The 27393-nt window shown below is 39.6% G+C and overlaps 2 protein-coding genes across 3 annotated transcripts; one reads left to right on the top strand and one right to left on the bottom strand.

Moving 5' to 3' along the window:
- Positions 1 to 62: 62 nt before the first annotated feature.
- On the bottom strand, positions 63 to 13031 carry LOC125166552 (butyrophilin subfamily 1 member A1-like). Its single transcript, XM_047860441.1, has 10 exons — positions 12952 to 13031; positions 12106 to 12234; positions 11205 to 11552; positions 6845 to 7126; positions 6559 to 6726; positions 3662 to 3682; positions 3541 to 3567; positions 2693 to 2719; positions 1956 to 1982; positions 63 to 733 (listed from the first exon to the last, which is right to left on the bottom strand). Exons 2-10 carry the CDS (start codon positions 12182 to 12184, stop codon positions 93 to 95), a joined length of 1620 nt encoding a protein of 539 aa, XP_047716397.1. The 5' UTR covers positions 12185 to 12234; positions 12952 to 13031; the 3' UTR covers positions 63 to 92.
- A 5588-nt stretch (positions 13032 to 18619) lies between these two features.
- LOC125165169 (butyrophilin-like protein 1) lies at positions 18620 to 26817 on the top strand. Of its 2 annotated transcripts, none has more exons than XM_047857723.1 (10): positions 18620 to 18850; positions 19420 to 19501; positions 20463 to 20813; positions 21416 to 21697; positions 21837 to 22037; positions 22635 to 22655; positions 22746 to 22772; positions 22956 to 22982; positions 25043 to 25069; positions 25767 to 26817. In XM_047857723.1, the coding sequence occupies exons 1-10, from the start codon at positions 18716 to 18718 to the stop codon at positions 26279 to 26281; spliced, it is 1668 nt and encodes a 555-aa protein (XP_047713679.1). In that variant the 5' UTR covers positions 18620 to 18715; the 3' UTR covers positions 26282 to 26817. The 2 variants fall into 2 exon arrangements, with proteins under 2 accessions (XP_047713679.1, XP_047713680.1); XM_047857724.1 differs by having other exon boundaries at positions 18733 to 18850; positions 19365 to 19501.
- The last annotated feature ends 576 nt before the right edge of the window (positions 26818 to 27393 follow it).

The raw sequence follows: 27393 nt of genomic DNA, 5'->3' as shown, positions 1-27393 counted from the left end.
CTGAGCCACCCAGGCGCCCGGGGCAGTTTTCTTTGAGAATATACTTATAAGAAGCCTGGGCAGAGACAGCAGAAGTGCTGACATTTCACCTCTTATGAAGGTAATAGAGGATTAGCTTCTTGGGCAACACCCATATCACGACTCTTTAAATGAGTCTTTGGAGAAGACTCAGGGTAATTTTCAGTGTCATCTGAAGCTGAGCAGATGGTCACATATGTGCCAGCACTCTGAAGGCTTAAATAAGGACGGAGGGTCCCATAGAAGGTGATTCCAGTAAAGGAATAGATGTGGGATCCATCAACCATGTTGTAAAAGGACACATCCTTATCCTCCAAGTCCAGGAAAACTCCTATCCTTTGAGGATGCTGTCTCAGTGACAGAGACTCTGGGCGGGAGATGAGAACTCCTTTGTTATATGCTATCACCCAGAAATTCTTCTCTGGACTTTCTACAAACCACCCATCTCTCTCCGCTGTATCTGAGCAAACACCCACAGCCCATCTAGGTTCAAGTCCAACTTCTGTGCCTATATTGACTTCTATCTCCCAGTAATGTCTCCCTGTGGTGAAGCAATTCTGACCCAGAACACTGAAGATGGTTTCAGATTCCCCTTGTCCTTGGCGTACTGAAGCATCACAATTCTGAGGAGCATTTCCCATTAGAGAAACTTGTTTTCTATTCTCAGATAGGATGAGGTTGTGATGAGCTGTGTCTGGATCCAGAGTAACAGCAACTGCAAAGGGGGGGGGGGGGGGGGGGGAATAGGTCATTCCACAGTGGAAAGTGGTTGTCCTTAGGAAAGATGCTGTCACTTTATGCTTGCTCTGAGTAATTAGGCCCTGTCATATTCCAGTCACAGTGTATCTACTTTCATTTAAGCTTCTTTGGTATAATTTTAATTTGGAATCATTTATTATGTAATAATTAAGTCACCCACTTCTCATGCACTCTTATTAGATTTCTAATGGCTGAAATCTTAGGCTCTGTAGTCAGAAAGATCTGAATTTTGATAATCACTCTGTCTTTAGTAAGTGTGATCTTGAAATTACTTTGTTTCTCTCAGCTTCACTTTACCCTCATAATCATGGACACAATTATGATACCCCAGCATAGGACTGTTGTGAGAAATAAACAAGATAATGTGTAGAGAACTCAGAACTAGGTCTTGCCCATGATGAACACTTGGTAAATTTTTTAGCTTCCAATATTTATAGTAACACTAATACCAGTAGTAACAGCAGACTCCAGTACTGATACCAGCAATAATTAATCTGTTCTTCTGAAATCAAACATCGTCAATAGTCAGAATTTTTCTCATAAGAATTTGTATGTGGGAATACTAGAATGTGCTTTAATTTGGGGAGGATTGAATTAACTAGGAAACATTTGTGGATGCAGGGATATTCAGAGTAAAGCAACATGTACTAGAAACTGATAATCAACTCCTAATTCTGGAAAGACTCTAAGATAGTTTTCCACTTACACTGAGATACAATGAGCTAGTCCCTGTCTCAGGCTGATGTAATAGACTTCCTTCTTACTGAACTGCTCTTGCAGTGTTATTCACGCGAATAAATCCACCGTATCACTAAGTCCCAGATTGAGAAGTCAATTCCTCAGGGAAACTCTTTTAATCCACCATATTTTTCTCATGGAAATCTCTTGTTCTTTCATAACCTTCATTACAACTTGTACATGTATTTTTCCATGAAATCAGAGATCAGATATCCTTTATTTATTTGACCCTGAATAAACAGTTCTATAAATTAATTGTAAATGAATGAATGATATCAGAAAAGTAAGAAATCTGTTCACATTTCAGCATGAGATTGAGACTGAACTGAAAGCCATGAAATGAAAAACCAACCAGGTTTTATTGAGAGTTTATATAAATATAAGAGTTTCTAATTTGTGATAGAAGAGATTGTGCGGGTCAAAATAATAAGGTCACTCACCTGCTTCAAACTGTTCTTTTCTCCAGTCTAAAACGAAAAAAAAATTCATATAAGAAAATACATCAAGAACATGTCTTCTCACCTGGGTGACTCAGTTGGCAAAGCGTGGGACTTTGGCTCAGTTCATGATCTCACAGCTCGTGAGTTCGAGCCCCGCGTCAGGCTCCGTGCTGACAGCTCAGAGCTTGGAGCCTGCTTCCAATTCTGTATTTCTCTCTTGCTCTGCCTCTCCCCTGCTTATGCTCTGTCTCTCTCTCTCTCTCTCTCTCTCTCTCTCAAGAACAAATAAAACATTAAAAAGTTTTTGAAGGGGCGCCTGGGTGGCGCAGTCGGTTAAGCGTCCGACTTCAGCCAGGTCACGATCTCACGGTCCATGAGTTCAAGCCCCGCGTCAGGCTCTGGGCGGATGGCTCGGAGCCTGGAGCCTGTTTCTGATTCTGTGTCTCCCTCTCTCTCTGCCCCTCCCCCATTCATGCTCTGTCTCTCTCTGTCCCAAAAATAAATAAACGTTGAAAAAAAAATTTTTTTTTAAATAAAAAAATAAAAAATAAATAAAAAAAAAAGTTTTTGAAAAAAAAGAACATGTCTTCTCAACTAGGAGAGAGAATCCCCTGTATTTTTTTGAAGTCCCACATTCAAAATCAATTTTCCAGAATATAGCATGTCTTTGAAAAATGCCCTAGAATTGCCTCATGAAATCCTGGGGTGCCTGAAGTCCCAAGACATCTGTTACTCACCAGCATATAACTTTGCTTTTCTCCAGTCTGAAATAAAACAAAGGAATTAGATTCTCTCATCCTTAGGACCTTCACTCCAGACTATTAAATTGTTACAACCACATGAGATATGAAGATTTATAATAGTACTATATTTCTGTATTCATCACCTCAATGACAGCTCTGGGGTATTTGTCTCCTTCAGTCTCCTGTTCTATTTCTCACATTTTCCACATTCCGCCAACATATCTGTGATAGAATAGGAGGTTCTGATTCTTTTGGGAGAAGGATAAGATAAACTTGAATTGTGAGAGTGTATTGTAAAGCCTAAAACTTCATGTGCTGCCTTGACATCTTTGGATCTCACAGGGCTCTAAACGCCATAAGCTCCCCTTCTCTCACCAGACATGCCTCCACTCAGCAGGAAAATCTCCACATTCAACTAATTTCCCTACCAGTCAAGCCAGCTGAACCCCACCTGGTCCTCAACCTAATGGCTTTCACATTCCTATCAGCCTGAAAAGTTACTCAGACAAGCCAATCATATACTTCCAAGGAGACTAGTAGAATTTCATCTTATCATTACTAAAAAGCCTGCTTCCCTCAGGCCCTGCTGGTTCAATCTGTTCCCAAGTGAAAACCCATGTGGTCTGCATGACTTGTGGTGTCCTCCTCCCCCAGGATAGGAGTATGGGTGATTAATAAACTGCTGTCAAGCTCATATGTCCAGTGTTGGATGTCATGTGTCTAACCATCTTATCCTAATTAGGGTGGGGGATCCCTTCCTCACTAGCAAGGTGAATAGGGTATGATAAGAACAGAGGGACAGATGAGATGACTGGTCCAACCACAACACTGATATAACTTACCTTGTTGATATAATTGCTTTCTTCTCCCTGAAAAGGAATAACAACCTGTGAGATGCAAAGTACCAGCATGGAGTAAGGACTCTATTTCTTGTACTAGAGCAAAGAAAAATGGAAAACTTACCAAGCTCTTTCTCAAGTGATTCTAAAAAGGAAAGAAAATAACAAAACATTTTATGGAAAAAAAGTCCAGACTACATTTCCTAAGCTCAGGTCCTGAACACTACTTTTCCATATACCTAGATCAAGAAATTCACCTTAATTGAGAATTACTGTGACCATTTTTTTTTCTAACTCCATGTTTATAGCAGTGAGTTTTCTCTCTCCATTGGAGAGAAGATACTAGGCTCTATGTCTTACTGGAGGTCTTGGGACTCTAAGTACACTCCTATCTCTATGTTCCTATAGATGCCATCTATATATACAGCCAACAGGGGAAGATGGCAGTGTAGGAGGACGCTCGGCTCACCGCGTCCTGCTGATCACTTAGATTCCACCTACACCTGCCTAAATAACCCAGAAAACCACCAGAAGACTTGCAGAACGGAGTCTCTGGAGCCAAGCACAGGTGAGAGGCCCACGGAAGAGGGTAGGAAGGGCGGCGAGGTGGTGCACACTCCACAGATTGGTGGGAGAGAGCCAGGGTGGAGGGGCGGCCCGCCGGCCAAGCAGAGTCTGGCTTGCAAAAGCGGAGGGGCCAGACGGAGTGTGTTCTGACAGCAAGCGGGACTTAACATCTGGAAGGTTATAAGCTAACAGCTCTGCTTGGAGAATGGGAGGGCTGGAAGACAACGGGAGGGAGAGTTGTTGAGCCCCGGACAACAGAGCTCAGCTTGGCGGGGAACAAAGGCACTCCCCAGCGCCATCTCCCTTGCCCATCTCCCAGCCAAAATCCCAAAGGGAACCAGTTCCTGCCAGGGAACTTGCTTGCACCACCCAACGCTGTGCTTCTGCGGATCCATCCCTCCAGTGGTGGGTCTGACTCCCTCCCGGTGTTGCAGGGCCCCTCCCGAAGTGGATCTCCGAAGGAAAAGCGAGCTGAGCCTGCCCCTCCCACCCCTGTGCACCTTGCCGATCCACCCCAGCTAATATGCCAGATCCCCAGCACCACAAGCCTGGCAGTGTCCAAGTAGCCCAGATGGGCCATGCCACCCCACAGTGAATCCCGTCCCTAGGAGAGGGGAAGAGAAGGTACACACCAGTCTGACTGTGGCCCCAGCAGTGGGCTGGGGGCAGACATCAGGTCTGACTGCAGCCCTGCCCACCAACACAAGGTATTCAAGACAGCACAGGGGAAGTGCCCTGCAGTTCCACACCACTCCAGGGACTATCCAAAATGATGAAATGGAAGAATTCCCCTCAAAAAAACGTCCCAGAAATAACAACAGCTAATGAACTAATCAAAAACGGTTTAAACAATATAACAGAAAGTGAATTTAGAAAAATAGTCATAAAATTAATCGCTGGGCTTGAAAACAGTATAAAGGACAGCAGAGAATCTATTGCTACAGAGATCAAGGGACTAAGGAACAGTCACGAGGAGCTTAAAAATGCTATAAACGAGCTGCAAAATAAAATGGAAACGACCACAGCTCGGATTGAAGAGGCAGAGGAGAGAATAGGTGAACTAGAAGATAAAATTATGGAAAAAGAGGAAGCTGAGAAATAGAGAGATAAAAAAATCCAGGAGTATGGGGGAAAATTAGAGAACTAAGTGATGCACTAAAGAGAAATAATCTACTCATAATTGGTATCCCAGAGGAGGAAGAGAGAGGGAAAGGTGCTGAAGGTATACTTGAAGAAATCATAGCTGAGAACTTCCCTGATCTGGGGAAGGAAAAAGGCATTGAAATCCAAGAGGCACAGAGAACTCCCTTCAGATGTAACTTGAATCGATCTTCTGCACGACATATCATAGTGAAACTGGCAAAATACAAGGATAAAGAGAAAATTCTGAAAGCAGCTAGGGATAAACACGCTCTAACATATAAAGGGAGACCTATAAGACTCATGACTGAACTCTCTACTGAAACTTGGCAGGCCAGAAAGGAATGGCAGGAGATCTTCAATGTGATGAACAGAAAAAATATGCAGCCAAAAATCCTTTTTCCAGCAAGTCTGTCAGTTAGAATAGAAGGAGAGATAAAGGTCTTCCCAAACAAACAAAAACTGAAGGAATTTGTCACCACTAAACCAGCCCTACAAGAGATCCTAAGGGGGACCCTGTGAGACAAAGTACCAGAGACATCGCTACAAGCATGAAACCTACGGACATCACAATGACTCTAAACCCATATCTTTCTATAATAACACTGAATGTAAATGGATTAAATGCACCAACCAAAAGACATAGGGTATCAGAATGGATAAAAAAACAAGACCCATCTATTTGCTGTCTACAAGAGACTCATTTTAGACCTGAGGACACCTTCAGATTGAGAGTGAGGGGATGGAGAACTATTTATCATGCCACTGGAAGTCACAAGAAAGCTGGCATAGTCATACTTCTATCAGACAAACTAGACTTTAAATTAAAGGCTGTCACAAGAGATGAAGAAGGGCATTATATAATAATTACAGGGTCTATCCATCAGGAAGAGCTAACAATTATACATGTCTATGCGCCGAATACGAGAGCCCCCAAATATATAAAACAATTACTCACAAACACAAGCAACCTTATTGATAAGAATGTGGTAATTGCAGGGGACTTTAACACTCCACTTACAGAAATGGATAGATCATCTAGACACATGGTCAATAAAGAAACAAGGGCCCTGAATGATACATTAGATCAGATGGACTTGACAGATATATTTAGAACTCTGCATCCCAAAGCAACAGAATAGACTTTCTTCTCGAGTGCACATGGAACATTCTCCAAGATAGATCACATACTGGGTCACAAAACAGCCCTTCATAAGTATACAAGAATTGAGATCATACCATGCATACTTTTATATATACAGCCAACAAACCCATAAATTCACAGATCCCACCAAGTCTGATTCGCAGTTTTACCTTTGTCTTTACTTTCTTTCTCTTTTTCTGTCTGGGCTTCCTGTGTTCTCTTCTTCTCCTGTCGTTCTTTCCAGGCCAAAAACACAACAGCACCCAGGAATATCCCAAGTATGATAAAAGTCACAGCAAATGCCGTCATCCAAGGAGAGGTCCTAGGGAAGAAGGATTCTGATACAGAGGTCCCAAAGACTTGATTAAAAACATACACCAAGCAATCCTACTCCATCATAGTTCTTAAATGTCCCCTCCTTACCCTTATCCTGTCCCCCAAATGAGCAACACTGACCTGGGATAGAAATGGTTTCCACCTGCTCTTGTCCAAAGAAGGGGTTCTTCATGGAGCAGGACACTTCTCTCTTTGAACTGTCTCTTACAATGAGGGATGCCTCTATTTGAAATAACCCATCGTCATCCTGGGTCTCAACCTCAGAAAGAGATGGTATCTTCTCTCCCATTGCATCTTTCCATTGCACCTCAGGCTGGGGAAACCACCTCTTGCCTGTGCATGTCAGTCTTATTCCTGTACCTTCTGGACCTACCATGAAAACATGAGGACCAGAACCCAGACCTGGAGAGGAGAAAGTCATTCATTTGAGACCTGGACACTTTTGTCCCAGAAGTCCCTAATTTATACAGTAACACCAGAGTGGGGATATGGACAAAGCACCATCATTCTTGGTGGGAGGAGAGGGTTTGTTTTATTCTCTTATGAGATAAACGGGTAATTGTAGTAAAATCTCAAGAGATTTGAAGCTGACACTAGGTCTTCATACTGATGCCTATCACATTTTCTCTACCCAGGCATATCTGCAATTGGCCATAGAAGGAAAAAAGCAGAGCAAATTTTACCAATGTTAATTTCTTTCAGTAACACACCAATATATCTATATCTATCCATTCCACTTACTGAAGTCTCTAGGACCACTACCTTTCTGTGATTAAACTGAGTCTTGTAGTCACTTCCTTAAACAATCTCATTTTGTAATGTTTTCCAAATTTTCTTTCTTCCTCTGAGTACAGAATAACAAAAAGATGAAGATAGCCAGGTGAAATGATTCCATGAAGGAGTCAATATGTTTTTCACTTTTACACTCTCATTTATTTTCCCTCCACAACCTCTCCTTTTCAACTTTTCACAGGTTGGGTCTACTAATGGATCCAGCACCCATATTAAAACATTACACTACTAGAATGTTAGAAGAATCCACTGTCTCTGAGAATAATGGCTATCCTGGCTTCTAAGGCTATATATTATTTTGTACTTTTTAAACTTATCTCTTGACATGGTTCCTCTTAGTTCTGGCTCAGTCCTACTCCAATTCCTCAGATGTAGGAAATATATTATAAACCTCAGAGACATTGTCTTTTTTGGCTAAAAATTATAATGAAACTATTAATTTTTACTGTCAGATACTGACTTGCCTGGGAAGGACACACTTGTAAAAAATAGAAAGCAACTGAAAGAAAATCTTCAGAATTACTTGAGGGAGGTGCCAACTCTCTTGAACAAAGGAAATGAATAGAAGTGAGTAAAACAGTTCATGAGCAAAACAGATTCTTAACTATAGAGAATAAACTAATGGTTATGAGAGAGGAAGTGGGGTGGATGGGTGAAAAAGATGAAGGAGATTAAAGAGTATACTTATCATGATGAGCACTGAGTAATGTATAGAGTTGTTGAATCACTATATTGTACACCTGAAACTAATATTACATTGTATGTTAACTACCTGGAATTTAAATAAAAACTTTAAAAAAATAAATTAAGCAAGTTTATGTGAATGAAAAGAAAAGAAAAAAAGAAATATAATATTCAATGTCATCAAAAGTATAGATAAATACTGTTAAGAATAAAAACTGGAACAATTATTAGACTGTCAGGGTGACATTATGGTTATCTTGAAACCGGAATTATTAAAGTATAGGATAAAAAAGTTATAAGTTATAGGGGAGCCTGGGTGGCTCAATTGGCTAAGCGTATGGCTTCAGGTTGTGTCATGATCTCATGGTTTGTGAATTCAAGCCCCGCATTGGGCTCTGTGCTGACCCCTGAGCCTGGAGCCTGCTTTGGATTCTGTGTCTCCTTCTCTCTCTGCCCCTCCCCCACTCACGCTGTCTCTCAAAAATAAATAAACATTAAAAAATTATGTTATAAAGTTAATTGTTTGAGAAGTTTATATTATATCAATTTATATTGCCGCATATTTTCATGCAAATATATGTATTTTATGATTTTTGCGATAATATAAAATTGAAAATTGTCAATGTTCATTAAAAAGTAAATATTAACATAAATTATGGAATTTCTATATAATGAAAATATGTTTAGACGTTAAAAAGCATAATTTTTTATAATCTGTCTCATATATTATAAAGGAGAAAAAGGCAAGTTATAGAAAAATATATCATGAAATATTATAAATAATATTAGTGTGTGTATTTGGAGCAGAAAATTACTTGACACTTTAATGTGTTAACTGTGCTAAATTAACTTAAGTTTTCCTCTAAACTTTCCCCTCTCCTGATTCCAACTGTAATATTTCAGATTCAGGAATATTTTTTTTTTGCTTAAAGCATAACTGAATGGAGAAGACGACTCTCTTGCTGTATTGCTGAGTGTACAAATTAGTGAAAGTAATTGTGCAGTATGGGTGGAAAGAAGAATGTTGATGAGCTAGTGTCCATACGGGGAACAGAAGGAAGCTTTGGTAGATTGAATGGGAGGTTTCTCAAAACCTAACAAAGAGACAGAGATCTTCAGGGCTTCTAGAAGGGTAGCATCAAAAGTTTTTAATAATATCCGTAACTTAATCTTTGCAGTTAATGGAAGAGATTAACAAAGTCTGGGATGATGATCATCCTAGCACTAACCAGTGAGGGCCCAAGACTGGAGCTGAATCCTGAATGCTTTGGGCTGCATAGGACCTTTGCACAATGATTACTCAAGAGAAAGAGGGGCAGGAAGCCCCAGTAAGAATTAAGACAAAGCTTCACACTAGCCTGATTGGCTGGGGGCTCAAAGATTCAATTTTGTATTTAAACAAGCTACAATAAACATTTTAAAGGTTAGTTTATGAACAGAGATTAAGGTCTGCTACATAAATATATTATAATAATTATATAATATATAACATATATTATAATATATAATATATAATAAAATAATATAATCATATATTGTTCTATTATATAATATATACTATATTATTGTACTATTATTTTATTATATATAATTATATATTACTATATATAATTATATATTATTATATATAGTAATATATTACTATATATAATTATATATTATTATATATAATAATATATTACTATATATAATTATATATTATTATATATAATATTATATGTAATTAGTGATATCTTTATATAAATATATAACTGGAAGGACATAGAACAATCTGGTATTGATAGTTACTTTGGAGGAGAAAAAGGAATATTGAAAGGACAGAAGGATTATCAACTTATATTTTATATATTTTTTGAATTATTGGAGTTTGATACAATGAGTTATAATTTTATTGTAATTAAAAATAAAACAGCACCAATGGTGCCAAAATTGACAGTGGCCAATTCAACGTCCTATGGACCAAGGCTCAGTCATTCCAGCTTTTCACACTGGTCTCTCTCTTCAGGGCCTTTTTATTTCCCAAAAGCTACGCAGTTGATGGTTTTCTGTACTTCTGCTTCACTTAGTCACTGAGCGTCAGTTATTTTCTGGCCTCAATCCTCTAGTGACAACTTTTGTTCTCTGCAATACCTGTCCACCCTGCCCAACCCCCATAGTCACTTCCTCCAAACAGTTCATTCAAGACTCAACCACTGACATTCCCAGCTGAGCCTCTGCCCAACACAGCAGCCAACTAGGACTCTGGTCTCTGATGGTAATTTTATTTTATTTTATTTTATTTTTTATTTTTTTTTATTTTTTATGAAATTTATTGACAAATTGGTTTCCATACAACACCCAGTGCTCATCCCAAAAGGTGCCCTCCTCAATACCCATCACCCACCCTCTCCTCCCTCCCACCCCCCATCAACCCTCAGTTTGTTCTCAGTTTTTAACAGTCTCTTATGCTTTGGCTCTCTCCCATTCTAACCTCTTTTTTTTTTTTTCCTTCCCCTCCCCCATGGGTTCCTGGTAAGTTTCTCAGGATCCACATAAGAGTGAAACCATATGGTATCTGTCTTTCTCTGTATGGCTTATTTCACTTAGCATCACACTCTCCAGTTCCATCCACGTTGCTACAAAAGGCCATATTTCATTTTTTCTCATTGCCACGTAATATTCCATTGTGTATATAAACCACAATTTCTTTATCCATTCATCTGATGGTAATTTTAGGGAATCATGGCGTCTTCCTTCAAAATGTGTGAGGAGAGACATATCAGAGAAATAAATGATCTATTTTTTATGGCAGATACTTATGGAAGTCATTGAATATTAAAGTACAGCACAATAAATGTATAAATAGATTAAGAGAATTTCGGATTAAACCCAGGGTCAAGGACGTTGACCAGCTCCGAGAATATGTACCATTTTGTCTCTGTTCTGTTCACCATCCTCCCCAGAAATCAAATGCAGAGCACTTCCATTCCCTTAGAACGATCTGTGTTCTCAGATAATTACTCACCGATCACCTTCAGCTCCAAAGTGGCTTCTTGAAATTCACTGCCTTTTTTAAAAAAACACTTGTATATTCCACTGTCCGAGATCCGGAGACTGTAGATTCTCACAGATACTCTTCCCTCAGTGATGTAATCTTTCACCAACTCTGCTCTCCCTTTGAAATCTACCAGCTGTTCTCCCACCTGCTCCATTCCATCCTGATATACATACACAGCCTCTGAGAATTCAGAACGGAACCACCGCAGCTCCATATTCTCTGCACTCATGGCCGGGGACACGAGACAGGGCAGCACTGTGTCCATGCCCAGCATGGCTATAATTGGCTCTGAGGGGCTGATAACCAAGAATGAATCTGTGGAATAGAGCCATAGTGAAAAGAATATCAATGACCTGTCTGGACATTTTGGAAAAAGCATCATTATTGGCCCAGTAGAAGCCGGTAGACATTGTCATTCATACACTAGTTTCTGTAGCAAACATTCAGACTGAAGATGGTGGTACACAAGACAAAGAGTATCTCTACCCAATCAATAGGGTAATCTCTTATTGAACAAATAATTTTTTAATTGCAATGGTGAGAAAGTCTATGAAGAAGTAGGGAAGAGTGTTGGGAAATCATGAAACCAGGGTTTTTAATTAGGTCTTGGACTCAGAAAAATGTGTTCTTCATGAAGCAGAGACCTGAGTGAATTAGAAGGCATTAGTGAAATAATTCCAGCTGGTCTTTCTCTCTAAACTAATCATATAATGGCCTATTTGCCCTCATGTATGGGCAGATAAATCATTATATCAAAATGAAGGATTTGTAATTAACCCAGGCATATAGTGATAGGGTAATTTACTCCTTCTGTTCAGAGAATAAAAGAATCCAAGAATATAAAGTATAAAATATAAAATATTCTTACCTGAGCCCCACATGGACACCTGGAGAAGTAGGAGAGAGAAGAAGTCTCTTAGCAGAGAGAAGTCCAGGAAACCCACCATCTTTCCCAGAGCAGACAACAGTATGACACAGAGTAAGGTCCTGAAAATAGCTAGGGTAAAGACAAAAATGGGATCCATAAGGTAAAAAAAAAAAAAAAAAAAGTCATAGTTAAGACAATTTGCAGTGATTTTAAGAAATGGCCTCCAGAAGCTCTCAAACAACTGTAGTGTGTCTCTCAGAGAACATCAGAGAAGCCTTTAACACTCCCAAAAAAAGAAATTTTGTTTCCCTTTTCAAGGGAACAGTCTGTTTTAAAGTTTATTTATTTATTTTGAGAGAGAGAGCAGGGGGAGGAGCAGAGAGAGAAAATCCCAAGCAGGCTCCATGCTGAGCCCCGACACGGGGCTTGATCCCACAAACGATGAGACCATGACCTGAGCCGAAATCAAGAGTTGGATGCTTAACTAACTGAACCACCCAGTGAACAGTCCCTCCAAGTGAACAGTCTTCATCTCAACAGCCAAGTTCTCCAATGACAAATCTGTCCACAATCTCTCTAAATTCTTCTCTAACTCAATATTTTTTCCAATGGACAAAGAGACAGAAGGGAGGCAATGAGCAACCACAGAAAGAGATGGCTTTAGTACAAACATTAATTTGGCTTCAACAAATTCTACTTCCCCTCACCGCCCACCCCCCACCACATTCCTATCTGATGGAGGAGCACATATAACTTGGTTTGTCCTCTGTCAGCCCTTAGGATCCTTGCCCAAATGCTCTCACTTCCCTCTCTCTTGCCCATCACCCACAAAAATGCAACACTCACATCTTTTACATTCTTCTTACAGAAGTGAAGACATTCTGAAACTTCTCAGACTCAGGCCACAGGCACCATGGATAAATACTCTCATCCATTCCTTCCAGTTACCTGCTCTTGGCTGCCAACAGGTATCTCCAAGATGCCAAGAGGATATCAGACTTTGCAAAACATGGGGTCTAGGAGGAAGCCTGGGGTGGTTTTTTAAGGGGTTTGAGACAACTGGAAGAAAGACGGCCCCTACATAGGAATCTCTCAGCAGTATACTTCTCTTTGACGATACTGACACACTCAAAACCGAAAGTAAAATAATATAAGGAAAGAAAACTTTGACCTGTCATGTATAGTAAATCTATCTAATGATTACTTATAAAATATAGACAGGATCAAAAGCAAGTCATTTCTTTCTTTCTGAGAAGTATATTGTCTAGGTTAATAGCATAGATATTAGAACTTGACTACCTGAGTTAAGACTACCTGGTGAGGCTATTTACAACTTATGATTTTAAGCAAGTTACAAACCTATCTGTGCCTCAGTTTCCTCATGTGACAATGGGTTGGATAATAGTATGTACCCCATTTTGGGTGAGGAGTACACAAGTGTATGTAAAGCACTTAGAAGAGTGTCAATAACTTATAGATTATGTGTAAGTTGTTAGCAATTTTTATTTTAATGTCTTGCTCATTCACCACAATATGTCTGCCATTCTGATGAGAATTTTGGACTCCCTCATTTCATTAGGCAGGGAACTGAGAAGACATGGGCACATTCATACTCTCTAACTCATCTCCCAGACAGAAATTTTCTCCACTAACATCCAGATTTTATCCATCTCAACAAGGATAAAAGAAAAACAGTATTAAAATTTCCCAAATGATCCTCTTAGATTTTCATCTTCATTCAATGCTATAAATAATGGGAGAGGTAAGGATGAGATTACTGTCCCCTGTCTACATAAATCATTTTTGTTTTGAAGATCCTTTAAGGTCTATGAATTCTAGAATAATTGTTTCTTGCTTAGAATGACAGAAATTCTGAGTTAGAGACTAAAAATGTTTTTAAAACTCTAATTTACATTTTTGAAACTCTGTGTCTAAGATTAAATATCTATAAATGGTTTATAAGAGACATAGAGAACAAGAAATAAATACAAACCAGACACATTCTAATACAGTTGTATTAGAATTTTTTCTATTAATTTTTTAAAAATTAACATTCAGAGAAATTCAAAGAAACAAAATTGTCTTTTCAAATAGATACATTTAGTAACAACAAAGACTTTTGGATGGTGCTAATAGCATACAGTTGAATTAAAAAATGCAAAATCAGGGGCACCTGGGGAACTCAAAAAGGAATTTTAGGGGGCGCCTGGGTGGCTCAGTCAGTTGAGCGTCCGACTTCAGCCCGGGTCACGATCTCGCGGTCTGTGAGTTCGAGCCCCGCGTCAGGCTCTGGGCTGATGGCTCAGAGCCTGGAGCCTGCTTCTGATTCTGTGTCTCCCTCTCTTTCTGCCCCTCCCCCATTCATGCTCTGTCTCTCTCTGTCTCAAGAATAAATAAACGTTAAAAAAAATTTTTTTAATAAAAAAAAAGGAATTTTAGTTATAATTTAGTCAGAAATTAACAGAACTATTATAGAAACATATAAATGAAGTTATAGAAGTTATGTTATATAAACCATGCTATATCAAACCTTTATGACTTTGTGAGATCCAACAATTTCTCTTAATTTTTGATTAATATAAATCCACTGCAGACAATTAACATGGATTAGTAGAAATGACCCAGTGTGACACTTATCTAACTCCTTCCTCCACTGTGCTGGGAGTTCCAGATCTTTTCCAGCTGTTCTTATATAAACAAATACCAAAATATCTGCTTATTTCAAGCATTCTTTTTGAAACTTGCTTAAGTATGTAATCTCAATAGGGATTTGGATTTACATTTTCTAAACAGTCAGGGATTCAACATGAATGTGAATGATACTTGAATTTAAATTTATGAAATAAGTCACTACCACAGAAAAGCCACACAGTTTCTCTTGGAGGCAACTGCTCTTTTGGGAGAGGCTACCAGAAAAACAAAAACACAAAGTCAGCATGTGGCTCCTCCATTCCTAGGTAGCTAACTTCAGTAGACAACATCTACCAAATCTCCTATCTTTCCACCTTACTCCAACCCAAGTGGAGTAAACAGAGCAGGAGATGTATCTCCAAACCTCCCTGCTCCAAGCCCCTGTGGTCAAAACCTCCAACTCTTCACTCTTTACATAAGAGAAGTTTTGTGAGGGGGAAACTTCTGATTCCTTACTTGTCCAGAAATGTCTTTTGCCCTTACATTTAGATGTTCATTTCGTCACTTAGATAATTCTAGTTTCTACTCAGGGATGTAAAGACTACTTTGAATTGTTTTCTAGCAAATAATTTAACATTCAACATGGCAGATGTATGATGGAATCTGATTCTTCTCTTGTACATGAGGGATTTTTTTGGACTTTGGAAGCTTTGAGGTTCTTTTTTATTTGTTTGGGATTCTAAAACTTTTTAAAAATTCATGCATAAGTGACATCTTTTTTCCCTCCAATAATCTAACTCTTTACGAAGTACTCTTTCTTCTGATTCTGGGCCCTAATCTGCTTCCCAGTTTGGAAAACCTATTAGATGAATGTTGAAGTTCTGGATCTAATGCACTTAATTTAACTTATGTTTCTTAGATTTTATCTCTTTGATTTAAAATATCAGATTCTGGAAGAATCCAGTAACCCGTTTTTCTAGCCCAATATATTCTTTTAAGTTTTAATTTAAATTCCTGTTAGTTAACATACAGTGTAAGTTTCAGGTGTGCAGTTTAGTGATGCAACATTCCATGTTACACCAAGTGCTCTCGCCCAATATTTTGACCTTCAGCAGTGTCTACTCCCATATCTGAGCCTTTCACTTGGTTTCTACTTTAAGCCAGTTTTTCACTCCCAGGAATGTTGACTGTTTCTTCAGTCCTGCGTTTCCTACAAATGAATCCTTCCTATTGTACTTCACATTTGTATTTTTAAAAATCTTTATATACATATTATTCTTCACTTTTTTATGTGAGAGAAATTTGAAAATTCAAGATAAGCAAAAATAACAGATAGAAACACCCATATGTGAGAGTCTCTTATAGTTTGGCTCTCTCCCTAACTCTTTTTTTCCTTCCCCTCGCCCATGGTCTTCTGTTAAGTTTCTCAGGATCCACATAAGAGTGAAATGTATGGTATCTGTCTTTCTCTGTATGACTTATTTCACTTAGCATAACACTCTCCAGTTCCATCCACGTTGCTACAAAAGGCCATATTTCATTCTTTCTCATTGCCAAGTAGTATCCCATTGTGTATATAAACCACAATTTCTTTATCCATGATGGGAGGGTGGGGAGGATGAATGATGGGCATAGAGGAAGGCACCTGTTGAGATGAGCACTGGGTGTTGTATGGAAACCAATTTGACAATAAATTTCATATTAAAAAAAACACCCATTTTTGGGGCGCCTGGATGGCTCAGTAAGTTAAGCGGCCAACTTCGGCTCAGGTCATGATCTCACAGTTTGTGGGTTTAAGCCCTGCATGGGACTTAAGCTCAGAGCTTGGAAACTGCTTCAAATTCTATGTCTCCCTCTCTCTCTCTCTCCCCCTCCCCTGTTCACACTCTGTCTCCCTCTGTCTCTCAAAAATGAATAAACATTTAAATATATATATAAAAAAGAAACACCCATATTTGTATCACTCAAAAATAAATACCACAGGATACCTTTTTTTGTGATTTCGATGTCTATCCTTTCATATTTCTTAAGCAAATAAGACCATACTGTTCACACTGTCTTAAAACTGCTTTTCGAAATGAATAATATCTTGTAGTGCTCACTTATCCTCCCTCCTCACCTTTCCCCTTAAAAACATGAACACTGCTATAGACATGATGTAATTCCCTTAAAATATTCTCCACAGATTGACTTTCCTCAAACAATTCTCTATTATTAGGAAAAATGTCTTAATATATATATGAATTTTTCACATTTATTTTCTAGCTTTGTTGGAAATGTATATTGATCTATTTACATTTGGGAACAGAATACACACACAAGCATATTCAGAAATCACAAAGTAAACAAGAGGTAAGTAGTATCTTTAACCCTCACTTTTTTTCTGTCAGTGTTCCCTTCTCATTCCCAAATACTTCAGACTTAACGTATTAGGTGGATGTCAGAGCTCAGTGCTCAGTGGGGAGGGCTGCCCTACATGATGGGAGAGGGCTTGAGTGGACGAGTAGGGAGTGAGAGAGGTGGGAAAGCAACCCTGAAAAGAACTGTAGAAAAATATATTGTAGGGGCACCTGGTGGCTCAGTCAGTTGAGCATCTGACTTCGGCTCAGGTCATGATCTCATGAGTTCAAGCCCAGCATCAGGCTTTGTGCTGACAGCTCAGAGCCTGGAGCTTGCTTCAGATTCTATGTCTCCATCTCTCTCTGACCCTCCTCTGCTCACACTCTTGTCTCTCGCTCTCAAAAATAAATAAACATTAAAAAAAAATTTTTTTTAAAAAGAACATATTGTACTATAATCAATGCCATATTATGCAGCAATAAAAAAAAATTTTAAATGTGCTGATACAACATGGTTGAATCTCCAAAAAAAAACCATTTTGCTTATACAAAGAAGCCAAATGCTAAAGCAGACATGCTGTATGATTTTTTTTTATTGTTTTTGAAGTTTTAGGAAAGGCAATATTAAGCTATGATGATTCATATCAAAATACTGTTTGTTTTTCCTGGAATGAATTGGCTGACAGTAAAGATGAGGGAAATTTTCAGGAGACAAACATGTTCCATATTTTGAGGGAAGTGGTAGTTCTATGAGTGTAAGCATTTGTAAGACTTCATTGGCATGTACATTTCAAATCCATACATTCCATTGCATGCAAATTATATCTCCATAAATTTTATTTTTAAAGAGTCAAATGTACCTCACTGTCTCTAGAGAATATTTATTTAGAATCTTGGTATCCCTTTCACCAGACTGCTAGTGGCTTACATACTAATATTTACACAATTGCTATTTGTGTCCCTAATTATCTGTCAACTTTGTGTGATATGAAAAAAACAAGACTTGGACTTGGAAAGAATGTGAAATGGAAAGAAACGCCTTTTGAGCACATCCTATGTCTGGGACTGTACAATTGTGTTATTATTTCCATGTTACTTTAGGGAGCCCTAAAGTTTTTGGATGTACAGCCCTAAGTTCCTCAGAGTACAGAGCCCTCCATTTCCGACCTCTTGTTTTCCCCTGCACAGCACAGCATGTGGCTTCCAGTGTCATTTGGGGTGTGATAGGAGGAAGCCTGTATCTGTGGTTCTTATTCTCTTAATCAGTTAACTTTGTGAGTTAAACATTGGGATGACCAACACAGGAAAGGGATTCTCCCTCCCTGAATAATGTGATTTCAGCCCTTTGCAGGTAGGAAGACGTGAGCATTTTTTTACCAAAGCACACCTTAGACTTCCTATCATTTTATATCTTAGCCCAGTCCAAAGTCCCCTAGGATTAATTCTATTACCTCTACTTTTCAAAGCAACAGGAAGAGCTGCAGGCAGGCTGTGACTTCCTCATTTGACTCCTTCTAGGGGAGGCATTCACCTGTCAGCGCCTCTTGGCAGATCCATTTGCCCCCCTTCCTAAGTACATTTTCCAATCCAGGGATGGGTTAGAAACCTGCTGCTCCCAGCACCTACAGCCACACCTTTGGATGCTGACCACAAGAACAACCAGGTACCAATTGTCTCTGGAGCTGGGCCTTGTAGTTGCACTGAGGAGATCAGGAGTTTCCAGGAAGCCCCTGGCTCAATCTGGATGTGAGAAAGAAACGTGTGGTGATGTGGAGGTGAGTTTGTGGGAAATATGGATCCCAAAAACAAAAGGGCTTGAGCTCCAGGTCACATGGAGAGAAAACTCCTTTCTCTTTCTGGAGTTAAGCCACAAGTGTATTTGTAGTCAAACAAATAAATAAATGTATGAATGAATCAGTGAATAAATGCAAGAAGGAGGAAGTTAGATCAGCTAAAAGGAGTGGACTAATTTTGTGTCTGCTTTCATTTCTCAAAATGAACTCAAGGTTTTCAATTTCAAGAGAGCTTTGGTGAGAGGATGAGTCCATAGATAAACAAGAGAACCCCCAGGGCACAAGACAATGGTTTATAGTTTCTCTGCTGGAGAAACAGTTAGTTTTCAGAAAGAAGAGAGGGAAGGAAAGCCCATCGGGGAGGGGTTGGAATTGGTAGTGGTCTGTCAGGAATAACAGCCAAAAAACTGTGTATGAAAGTAAATCTTTGAACAGGGGATTTTTTTTCCCCTAAAAGCCTTCTTCCTGCTAACTTACTCACAAGCTTCTCCTACAGAGTGCTTCTTCCTTGTCAGAGTGAATATTTTGTGCTTTTACTTTCTGTTCTGAAGAAGATGGTGGGCCCTCCTGGCTATTATGCTGGCTTCCTCCTTCCTGTCCTCCTTCTCCAGGTGTCTACATGGTACTCAACAGGTCAGTGTTCTCCCTCAGGCTTTTTATTTATTGGCTTGTTTTCAATGGCTCTTCTCAGATGATGAAAATACTTGGTCATTCATCAGTCGCCAGTGTATCTCTTCTCAAGGGCAGTCAATACTGGGGGAAAACCATGACTATGTTCACACTAGCAGAATGCTGGAAAGTTCTGGCCAAGAATGGGAGTGATCTTTGTATCAACACACCTTATTACTTTGGGTAGACCTTAAAAAACTCATAGCTATGTTTATCTAAATCTTTATTGAGTATGGGTGATTTTAGCCTGCTTAATTTTGATGTAATTATCAGTTAAAAACATAATTTATAATGTTCACACTGCCAAGAAAACCCAAGTCTGAGCATAAAGAATTTGGACTCAGGATCTCTGGGCTCTATCTGGTTATGACGCTTGACAAAAAAATTTTTTTCTGGGACTTGAGTCCTTCCATAAATACGAAGGTCCCTCAGGAAGTTTTCAGACTCGAGGTTTATAGACAAACCAGGCATGAGTTTACAATAATGATATTTTTTTGTTAACATCTCTTTAATTTGATGTCAGTTAGGCAGGGAATATTAAAATATTTCATTTATATACATGTTGATTCAGCAATTCTACAAGAATTTATCATAAAGAAAAGCTCTTCCTTGTGTGTACGTATATATGTATTAAATGGAGGAACCTGGGTGGCTCAATGGGTTAAGCAACTGACTCTTGATTTCTTCTCAGGTCATGATCTCACAGTGTGGAAATGGAGCCCCAAGTCAGGCTCCATGCTGAATGTGAAGCTGCTTGGGATTCTTTCTCTCCCTCTCTCTTTGCCCTTCCTCTTGTGTGTGCACATGTGTGCATGGGCACACGTGCTCTCTCTCAAAAAAAAAAAATCTTAAAAAAAAGAAAAATGCAGTTGGGGCTTTTGTCTCCCCCTCCCTCATTCCCCCAATCTGTCTGATTTTCATGCAGTGTCCGGGTTTTCTGTAAATGGACCGGTTGAGCCAACCGTGGTTCTGCTAGGGACAGATGCCACTCTGCCTTGCCAGCTGTCCCCTGAGCAGAGTGCAACCCACATGGACATCCGGTGGTACCGAGCCCAACTCTCCCCTGCTGTGCTTGTGTACCAGAATGGACAGGAACAAAGTGGGGAGCAAATGCTGGAATACCGTGGCAGGACAGAGTTGGTGAGGGACTCCATCAGCAAAGGGGGTGTGGCCCTGCTGATCCAACATGTCCGTGCTTCTGATCATGGCCAGTACCGGTGTCATTTTAAGGATGGTCACAGTTCCCAAGAAGCCGTTGTGGAGCTGCATGTTATAGGTATGTCAACTTGGCATAGAAGTGTGCTTCATGGTGTAAAGCAAAGAGAAAAATGAGGACATTTGGATTCCTAACGTGGCATTTCTTATGATCTTCCATATATCGATATTGATATGCTAATTTACCTTGCAGGATATCAGTTTCCTAAACTATACAGTGAGGATATGACTACATACTCTATTCACTTTTAAACGCCAAAAAGGGCAATATTTTTAGGGTTGTTTTGGTATCCTAAAAGACTCCAGAAAATAAACTAATATTAATTCAGATTGGTACTGACACCCTCAGACATTAGTAGAATTTTATACATTCAGTAGGAAAAGACAATTTATAGAATTAAACTCCTTCTATAGCTTTAATTGTACCTGTTTTTTCCTATCCGTGAAATGACCCCAAAGCTTTCTTAGTCCAAATATAGTGCAAAGGCATCAAGTTGATTTCAAAAAGGAATCACAGTTTGGCCTAACACTCACTACGAGAGGTTTCTTGACCTCTGAGCTTCAGTTTGCTCATCAGTCTAGTGAGGGCACTTTGGCCTTCAGCCTTAGGGGCTTCTAAACCCCAAGGACCACAGGCCTTAGGAACATGCCTTCTCTCCTCAGGGTTGGGCTCTGTGCCTCATGTTCACATGATGGGGCCTGAGGATGGTGGGATACGAGTACTGTGCTCTGCAGAAGGCTGGTTCCCAAAACCCAGGGTACAGTGGAGTGACATGATGGGTGTGAAGTTACAGTCTCTCACTGAGTCTCACACCCAAGATGAAGATGGGCTCTTCCATGTGGAAGCATCTCTTGTGGTCACAGACAGCTCTCTGGGCAATGTGACCTGTTCCATCCAGAATCCCCTCTCTGGTCAGGAGAAAGTGTCAGCCATCTTCCTCCCAGGTGAGTGAGGCACAAACCCCAAGGCAGAGCTGGGGTGTGGGGAGGGGAGGGAGGGGGGAAACAGAGTTGAGGGAGCCCTGGAGAGAGGGCAGGATAGCCTCTAGGCTAGTCTCACTGTGTCTTCACATGCCTGTGTCAGAGCCCTTCTTCCCCAGGATGTCTCCATGGAAGGCAGCCCTGGTTGGGACAGTCCCTACACTGGTGCTCCTCCTCACTGGGATCAGCTACATTGGCTGGAGAGAACACCAAGCCAAAGAAAGAGAAGTAAAGAAAAGGAAGAAAGAATCTCAGGAAAGAGATCAGATGGAGAATGAAAAGGAATTGGCACTTAAGGCAAAAGGTAAATTGGAACAGCAGGACAAATCAGATGTTCATGGAACAGCTGGGGGTATAGGATGTATAATGTACATGGGAAAATATAAGGTTGCCAAGGGACCCCAGGGAAAATAGAGGGTACCAAGAATTCCATAAAGCTGGGAATCCTATGGAAAGGAGAAAACCATGTGGGAAGCTTGGAGATTTGTGGGCAGTGATCATCAGGCCTCTAAGGTGGGGCTCCTCAAACCACACCATGCCCTTCATGCATCTGTACCCAACCTATGCTGCTGTTTCTCCTTGTGTAAATGTCTTCCCCCATCTTCTCCTCCTATTCTTCCTTCGAGAATAAGCTTCTGAAGAACCTAAAAATTCCTACCTTCTCATGAAGCATAGGCCCTCCTTCCTCAGTGACCCCATGACATTTCCCATGTAACTTTTCTTAGCACTTGTCATTTTTAGATTGTCATTTCCTAGCACTTGTCAAGATTAGATTGCTAATCTTTCTCACCTACTTAACTATGGACCTTTAAGGGAAAGCCACATGGAATTGATTCAGCTACTCCATGAACTCAAGAGCAGCTAAAACCCAGTTTGATGGATTTTTTATCTCTTCTTTCAGAGAACCTCAAGAAAGAACTTGGTGAGTCTTGCTTCTTCTCATGCCCTGTATAGAATTTGCTCCCCTGTCGACATCTGTTCTGGGTCTCTCACTGAATGTCATTTCTTTCAGAACAGCGAAAGGCACTATACCATAAAGGTAAGCAACTGGGTTTCCCACACCACTCAATGTTTTGATGTCCAACACTTTCTCAGCTCCCTCTCCTCAGAGGGAAAGACTGAAAGATTTAATAGTGATTGGTGGAAAAAATTAAGGGGGAAGGAGAAGAATGTGAGGCTCCGGATGTCTTGGCTTGCCTTAACTGGATTTGTTCTGTTTTAGTTTGGAAGAAGGCCCTGCTGTATCCTGGTAAGTAACTCTCTGACTTAGCTCTTTCCATGAGCCTCTGATATTATGAGTATAATAAGCAGAGACATAAACACACACAAGCACACATCCACTTGCAAGATGTGAAGATTTATTTGGTACCAATCTATAGTATTTTGTATTTGGGAGCTCAAATATTCAATTATTTTTCAGAGCTAAAAAGAAATAACTGTTGACTGGTAAATTCCACATGAATAGAGTAGGACTTGACATAAATTGTTAACCTATCCACAATGGAGAAGGAAGAGAAAGAATTCAGAGCGATTTTGATGAGACTTAAGAAGAATAAAGAATATCCTATATGATATCAACACTCCTATACTGTGAATAAAGCTCAAAAGAGAAGATAATGTTACATTTCACATTTGGAGAAAAAGATATTATGATTTTATTTATTTTACCTATAAATAAAGAAAGTAAAGTTCAGTACACAAGAACAAGGTTTAAGTTTGAAAACGATCTCTCAAAATATTTTAATATTATTTGTAAAAATATGTTTATCTGGTAGTAGAGGGAATTGGCTATTTTATATCTTCTAATACCTGTGCCCATGTACTGTATGTGTTTAAGACAGTGTATGTGCATATGTAATACAGAGTTAGACCTCAAAAGCATACTAGGTCACTCCTTAAACATACAGTTGTGCAATTTTTATATGCCAGATATTGTGTTAGATGTTGGTGCATAGCCATGATCTCTGACCATTTAGAACTTGAGTGGTCTTAAACTTGGGGTGGGAGGGATGAGTAAGCTAAGAATCAGGCAAATGCACACAGTCTGGTAAATGCTTTGGTAAGAGAGGATCAAGAAGCCCCTCTCAAAGGCTAAAGTCAGGTAAGCAGTTTCTATTAAAAGCTTTCTTTCCGGAGCTGCTTTAACATGTTCCATGATTCTACAAGAGAGAGCAAAGTATAGTATAGTAGGGATGAGGATATGTGGGTTTTAGTTCCAAATCTATCAGTTAATTACAGCTGAGGAATTCAGTCATTTTTGCTTTCTTTACCTCAGCCTCCTTATTTCTAAGATGAAGAGATTGGAATACATGATCACAGATGTCCTTCTTGACTCACATATTCATTGATTCTGTATATAGAGTACTACCCTTCTTAGAAGAAGGCAGGTCTTGGGGCGCCTGGGTGGCGCAGTCGGTTAAGCGTCCGACATCAGCCAGGTCATGATCTCGCGGTCCGTGAGTTCGAGCCCCGCGTCAGGCTCTGGGCTGATGGCTCAGAGCCTGGAGCCTGTTTCCGATTCTGTGTCTCCCTCTCTCTCTGCCCCTCCCCCGTTCATGCTCTGCCTCTGTCTGTCCCAAAAATAAATTTTAAAAAATGTTGAAAAAAAAAATTAAAAAAAAATAATAAAAAAGAAGAGGGCAGGTCAGTGAGAGACCATCAAGAATTATGGATAAGTTCTTATCTGCCTATTGCCCCAAGACACTAAGAGAATATCCAATCTTTAAATAAAATCATAAATCTTATCATAAGAGAAGTGGCCCCAGGCAGAAGCAGATGTAGTTCTATCCCCCATGAGAAGTCTGTCTCTGGAGAAAAATATTAAAAAATCTGATTACAAGTATCCAAATAAAAGAGCTTAGTTTAAAAACCTTGGTCATAAATTTAACTCTACTCTGAAGTGGTCATAGGCTGGGAAAACCCTAAAACAAACAAAACAAAACAAAACAAAACAAAACAAAACAAAACAAAATAAAATATACAATGACATTTTATAACTTTCATCCTCAGTGAGGAGTGCCACAAAAGTCTTAGGTGCCTAGGACACTAGACCCTGCTCCAAGTGTTCTCCAGACTTATTTCTGCAGCATCAGCTCAATTGAGGGGATTGTTTCTAATCTGAGACAGCAGGCAGGAAGTACATCCTTTGTCTTATAGTTTCTGGACACTGCCGTTGTTCAAGGGGCTCAGCAGAGGACGGAAAGAGAGCTGAGAAGAGACAGCAATGATCCAGGAGAGGAAGTGTGTATCTCATCTTCATTCTGTGGGTATGCTTCTATCAGAGTCTCAATTTGTATTGCTCTTTTACAGACTGGAGGAAGGAACAGTTCCAGCCTGGTGAGTGGCTCTTTGTTTATTTTTCTGACTCCTTTCCAACCTACCTGAGGGTACCCTGTTTTTCCCTCCTAACATTACCTCCTAGTTGAAAAGACAGAAGTACGATTGTTCTGGTAAAGAGAAGCAAGAACATGAAGATCATTAACTGTTGGCCTGAACTGAAAATTGCTGCTGGGATTAGCTACTCTGGTTGCATTTCTGCTTTCATATAATGGCCACGCTTTCTCATCTCTGTGTGTGTATGTGCATGTGGTGGGGGTTCCACTTGGTTCTGAACAGAAATTGTAGCCCCTGTTGAGGAGATCCCCAACTGAGTAACAAGTGCTCAAAATGGTGAGAGTAACTCAACTCTTCTTTTTAAAGAGGTCAGCTGACATGGAGTCTGTTACTAATTGAAGAACATGGTTCTAATTTGAAAAGAACATGGAAAAACACTATTCTCAAGTAAACACTACAAGTCTCAGCTCATTCTGGCACTCTGCCAAGACATTGATAATAACATAGGTAATATAAGAAGAGATAAGTAAATTGCACCCAAGGTGAGAGCACTCCACAGCTCTACCTCCCCCAGTACACACACATTCAGGGGATAGGTGTTCTTTCACTACTTGATCCTGTTTTTCCAAGGTTTCGCTTGCACAACAACTTTCTGAAATATATAATGTTGGCCCTTCCCTTCCCTTTTCTTTACCCTCAGCCACTGTGACTGTAAATCAGGAAATCTTTCATCAGAATAATTCTGACCCAGAGAGAAAAGAGAACTTCAAAGAGGAAACACACGATCTATCTCTCAGGGATAAGCAAGGAGACTGCAACCTTATCACACTGAATCAGGAAGACTTCACCTCAGGAAAACATTACTGGGAAGTGGATGTTAAGGACGCTGATGAGTGGACTCTAGGCATTTATGAGAATCCCACAGACAGCAGGGAGTTATCCAAAGATCTACAAAACAAGAAATTCAGAGTCTTAGAGAAGAAAGGATGTGAATACAGGGCTCTCACCTATTGCCTCCAAAACATTTCTCTGCAAGAGTGTCTCTTGATAAAAAAGTGTCCACAAAAGATTGTGATTTTTTTGGATTATGAGGATAATGACATTTCTTTCTATGACATGATTGAGGGTACCCACATCTTCTCCTTCACCCAGGCAAGTTTCTCTGGGTCACTCTATCCTTACTTCAACCTTAAATCCATGAAGCTCTCCTTATAGGTGTAATATTAAGTGACTTAAAGGAAGAACCCATACTGTGAGGATAATAGCCCATTCTCTGTAAACTCTAGATTGCTAGGGTGTTTTTTTTTTAAGTTTGTTTATGTATTTTGAGAGAGAGAGAGAGAGTGGGGGAGGAGGATAGAGGGAGGGAGAGAGAGAGAGAGAGAGAGAGAGAGAATTTCAAGCAGGCTCCACACTGTCAATGCAGAGCCGATGCAGGGCTTGACCTCACGAAGCATGTGAGTGCCAGAAGACCATGACCTGAGCCAAAGTGAGATGCTTAATCGACTGAGCCACCCAGATTACAGTTCTGATGGGTGACCTCAGGCTCACTGATTATGAGGCCTCTTGGCCTGAAGGTCCATGAGTCCCTGTGACCAGAGTTTCTGACTATATCCAGCAGTGTTTCTGAATTGCAGAGAAGAATCTTTTTGTTGTAGTTATTGTTATAAGTGCTGTTTATTGCTTTATATTTAATATATCACAGACTGATAATTTTCTAAAACAAATTATTGTAAAAATGAAGTCAATAAAAAACAAATGCATACAATTACAAGTTGTAATTATTGTTAGAGTCAACATTCTTAAAATTTCTCTGTCAATTTACTCTAAATGTTAGAAATACTCTATTTCTATATTTATCTTGTAAAGAAGTGGTAAGAAACAGTTAATATAGTTCACTGGTGTGTGAACCATACTTTAAGTAACACTTCTAAAGCAGTATTCAAAGGAGTGAAAGTTAGATAAACCTCTTCACATTTCCCATTGCAACACTGAATAAAAGTGACAAAATAGTGCTATTTTCAAATGCTGAAGGAGAAAAGTTAAATTATAATTTGATGCAAGCTAAGCTATATCTTAAATGCAAGGATAATTTGAGGAAAGAAAAAATAAATATCAATCACAATCCAATTCTAACAAATGTGATGATGTCAACATGATAGCAGTCTGGGAAAACTAATGCAGTGAGAGCATATTGAAGTATTTATCTTATTAAAGAAAGAGAGAGACATTTTATTACTGCTTTGCCCAAGATATTAATAAGGGAAATAACTATATATTTTGGGGAATTCTAAGTATAGACACCAGCAGAGGTAAGGAAAGGGCCT

The sequence above is a fragment of the Prionailurus viverrinus genome, chromosome B2, assembly GCF_022837055.1.
Source record: "Prionailurus viverrinus isolate Anna chromosome B2, UM_Priviv_1.0, whole genome shotgun sequence".
NCBI lineage: Eukaryota > Metazoa > Chordata > Mammalia > Carnivora > Felidae > Prionailurus > Prionailurus viverrinus.
Note: the sequence above shows the minus strand (reverse complement) of the source record. Positions and strands in the feature narration are given on the sequence as shown.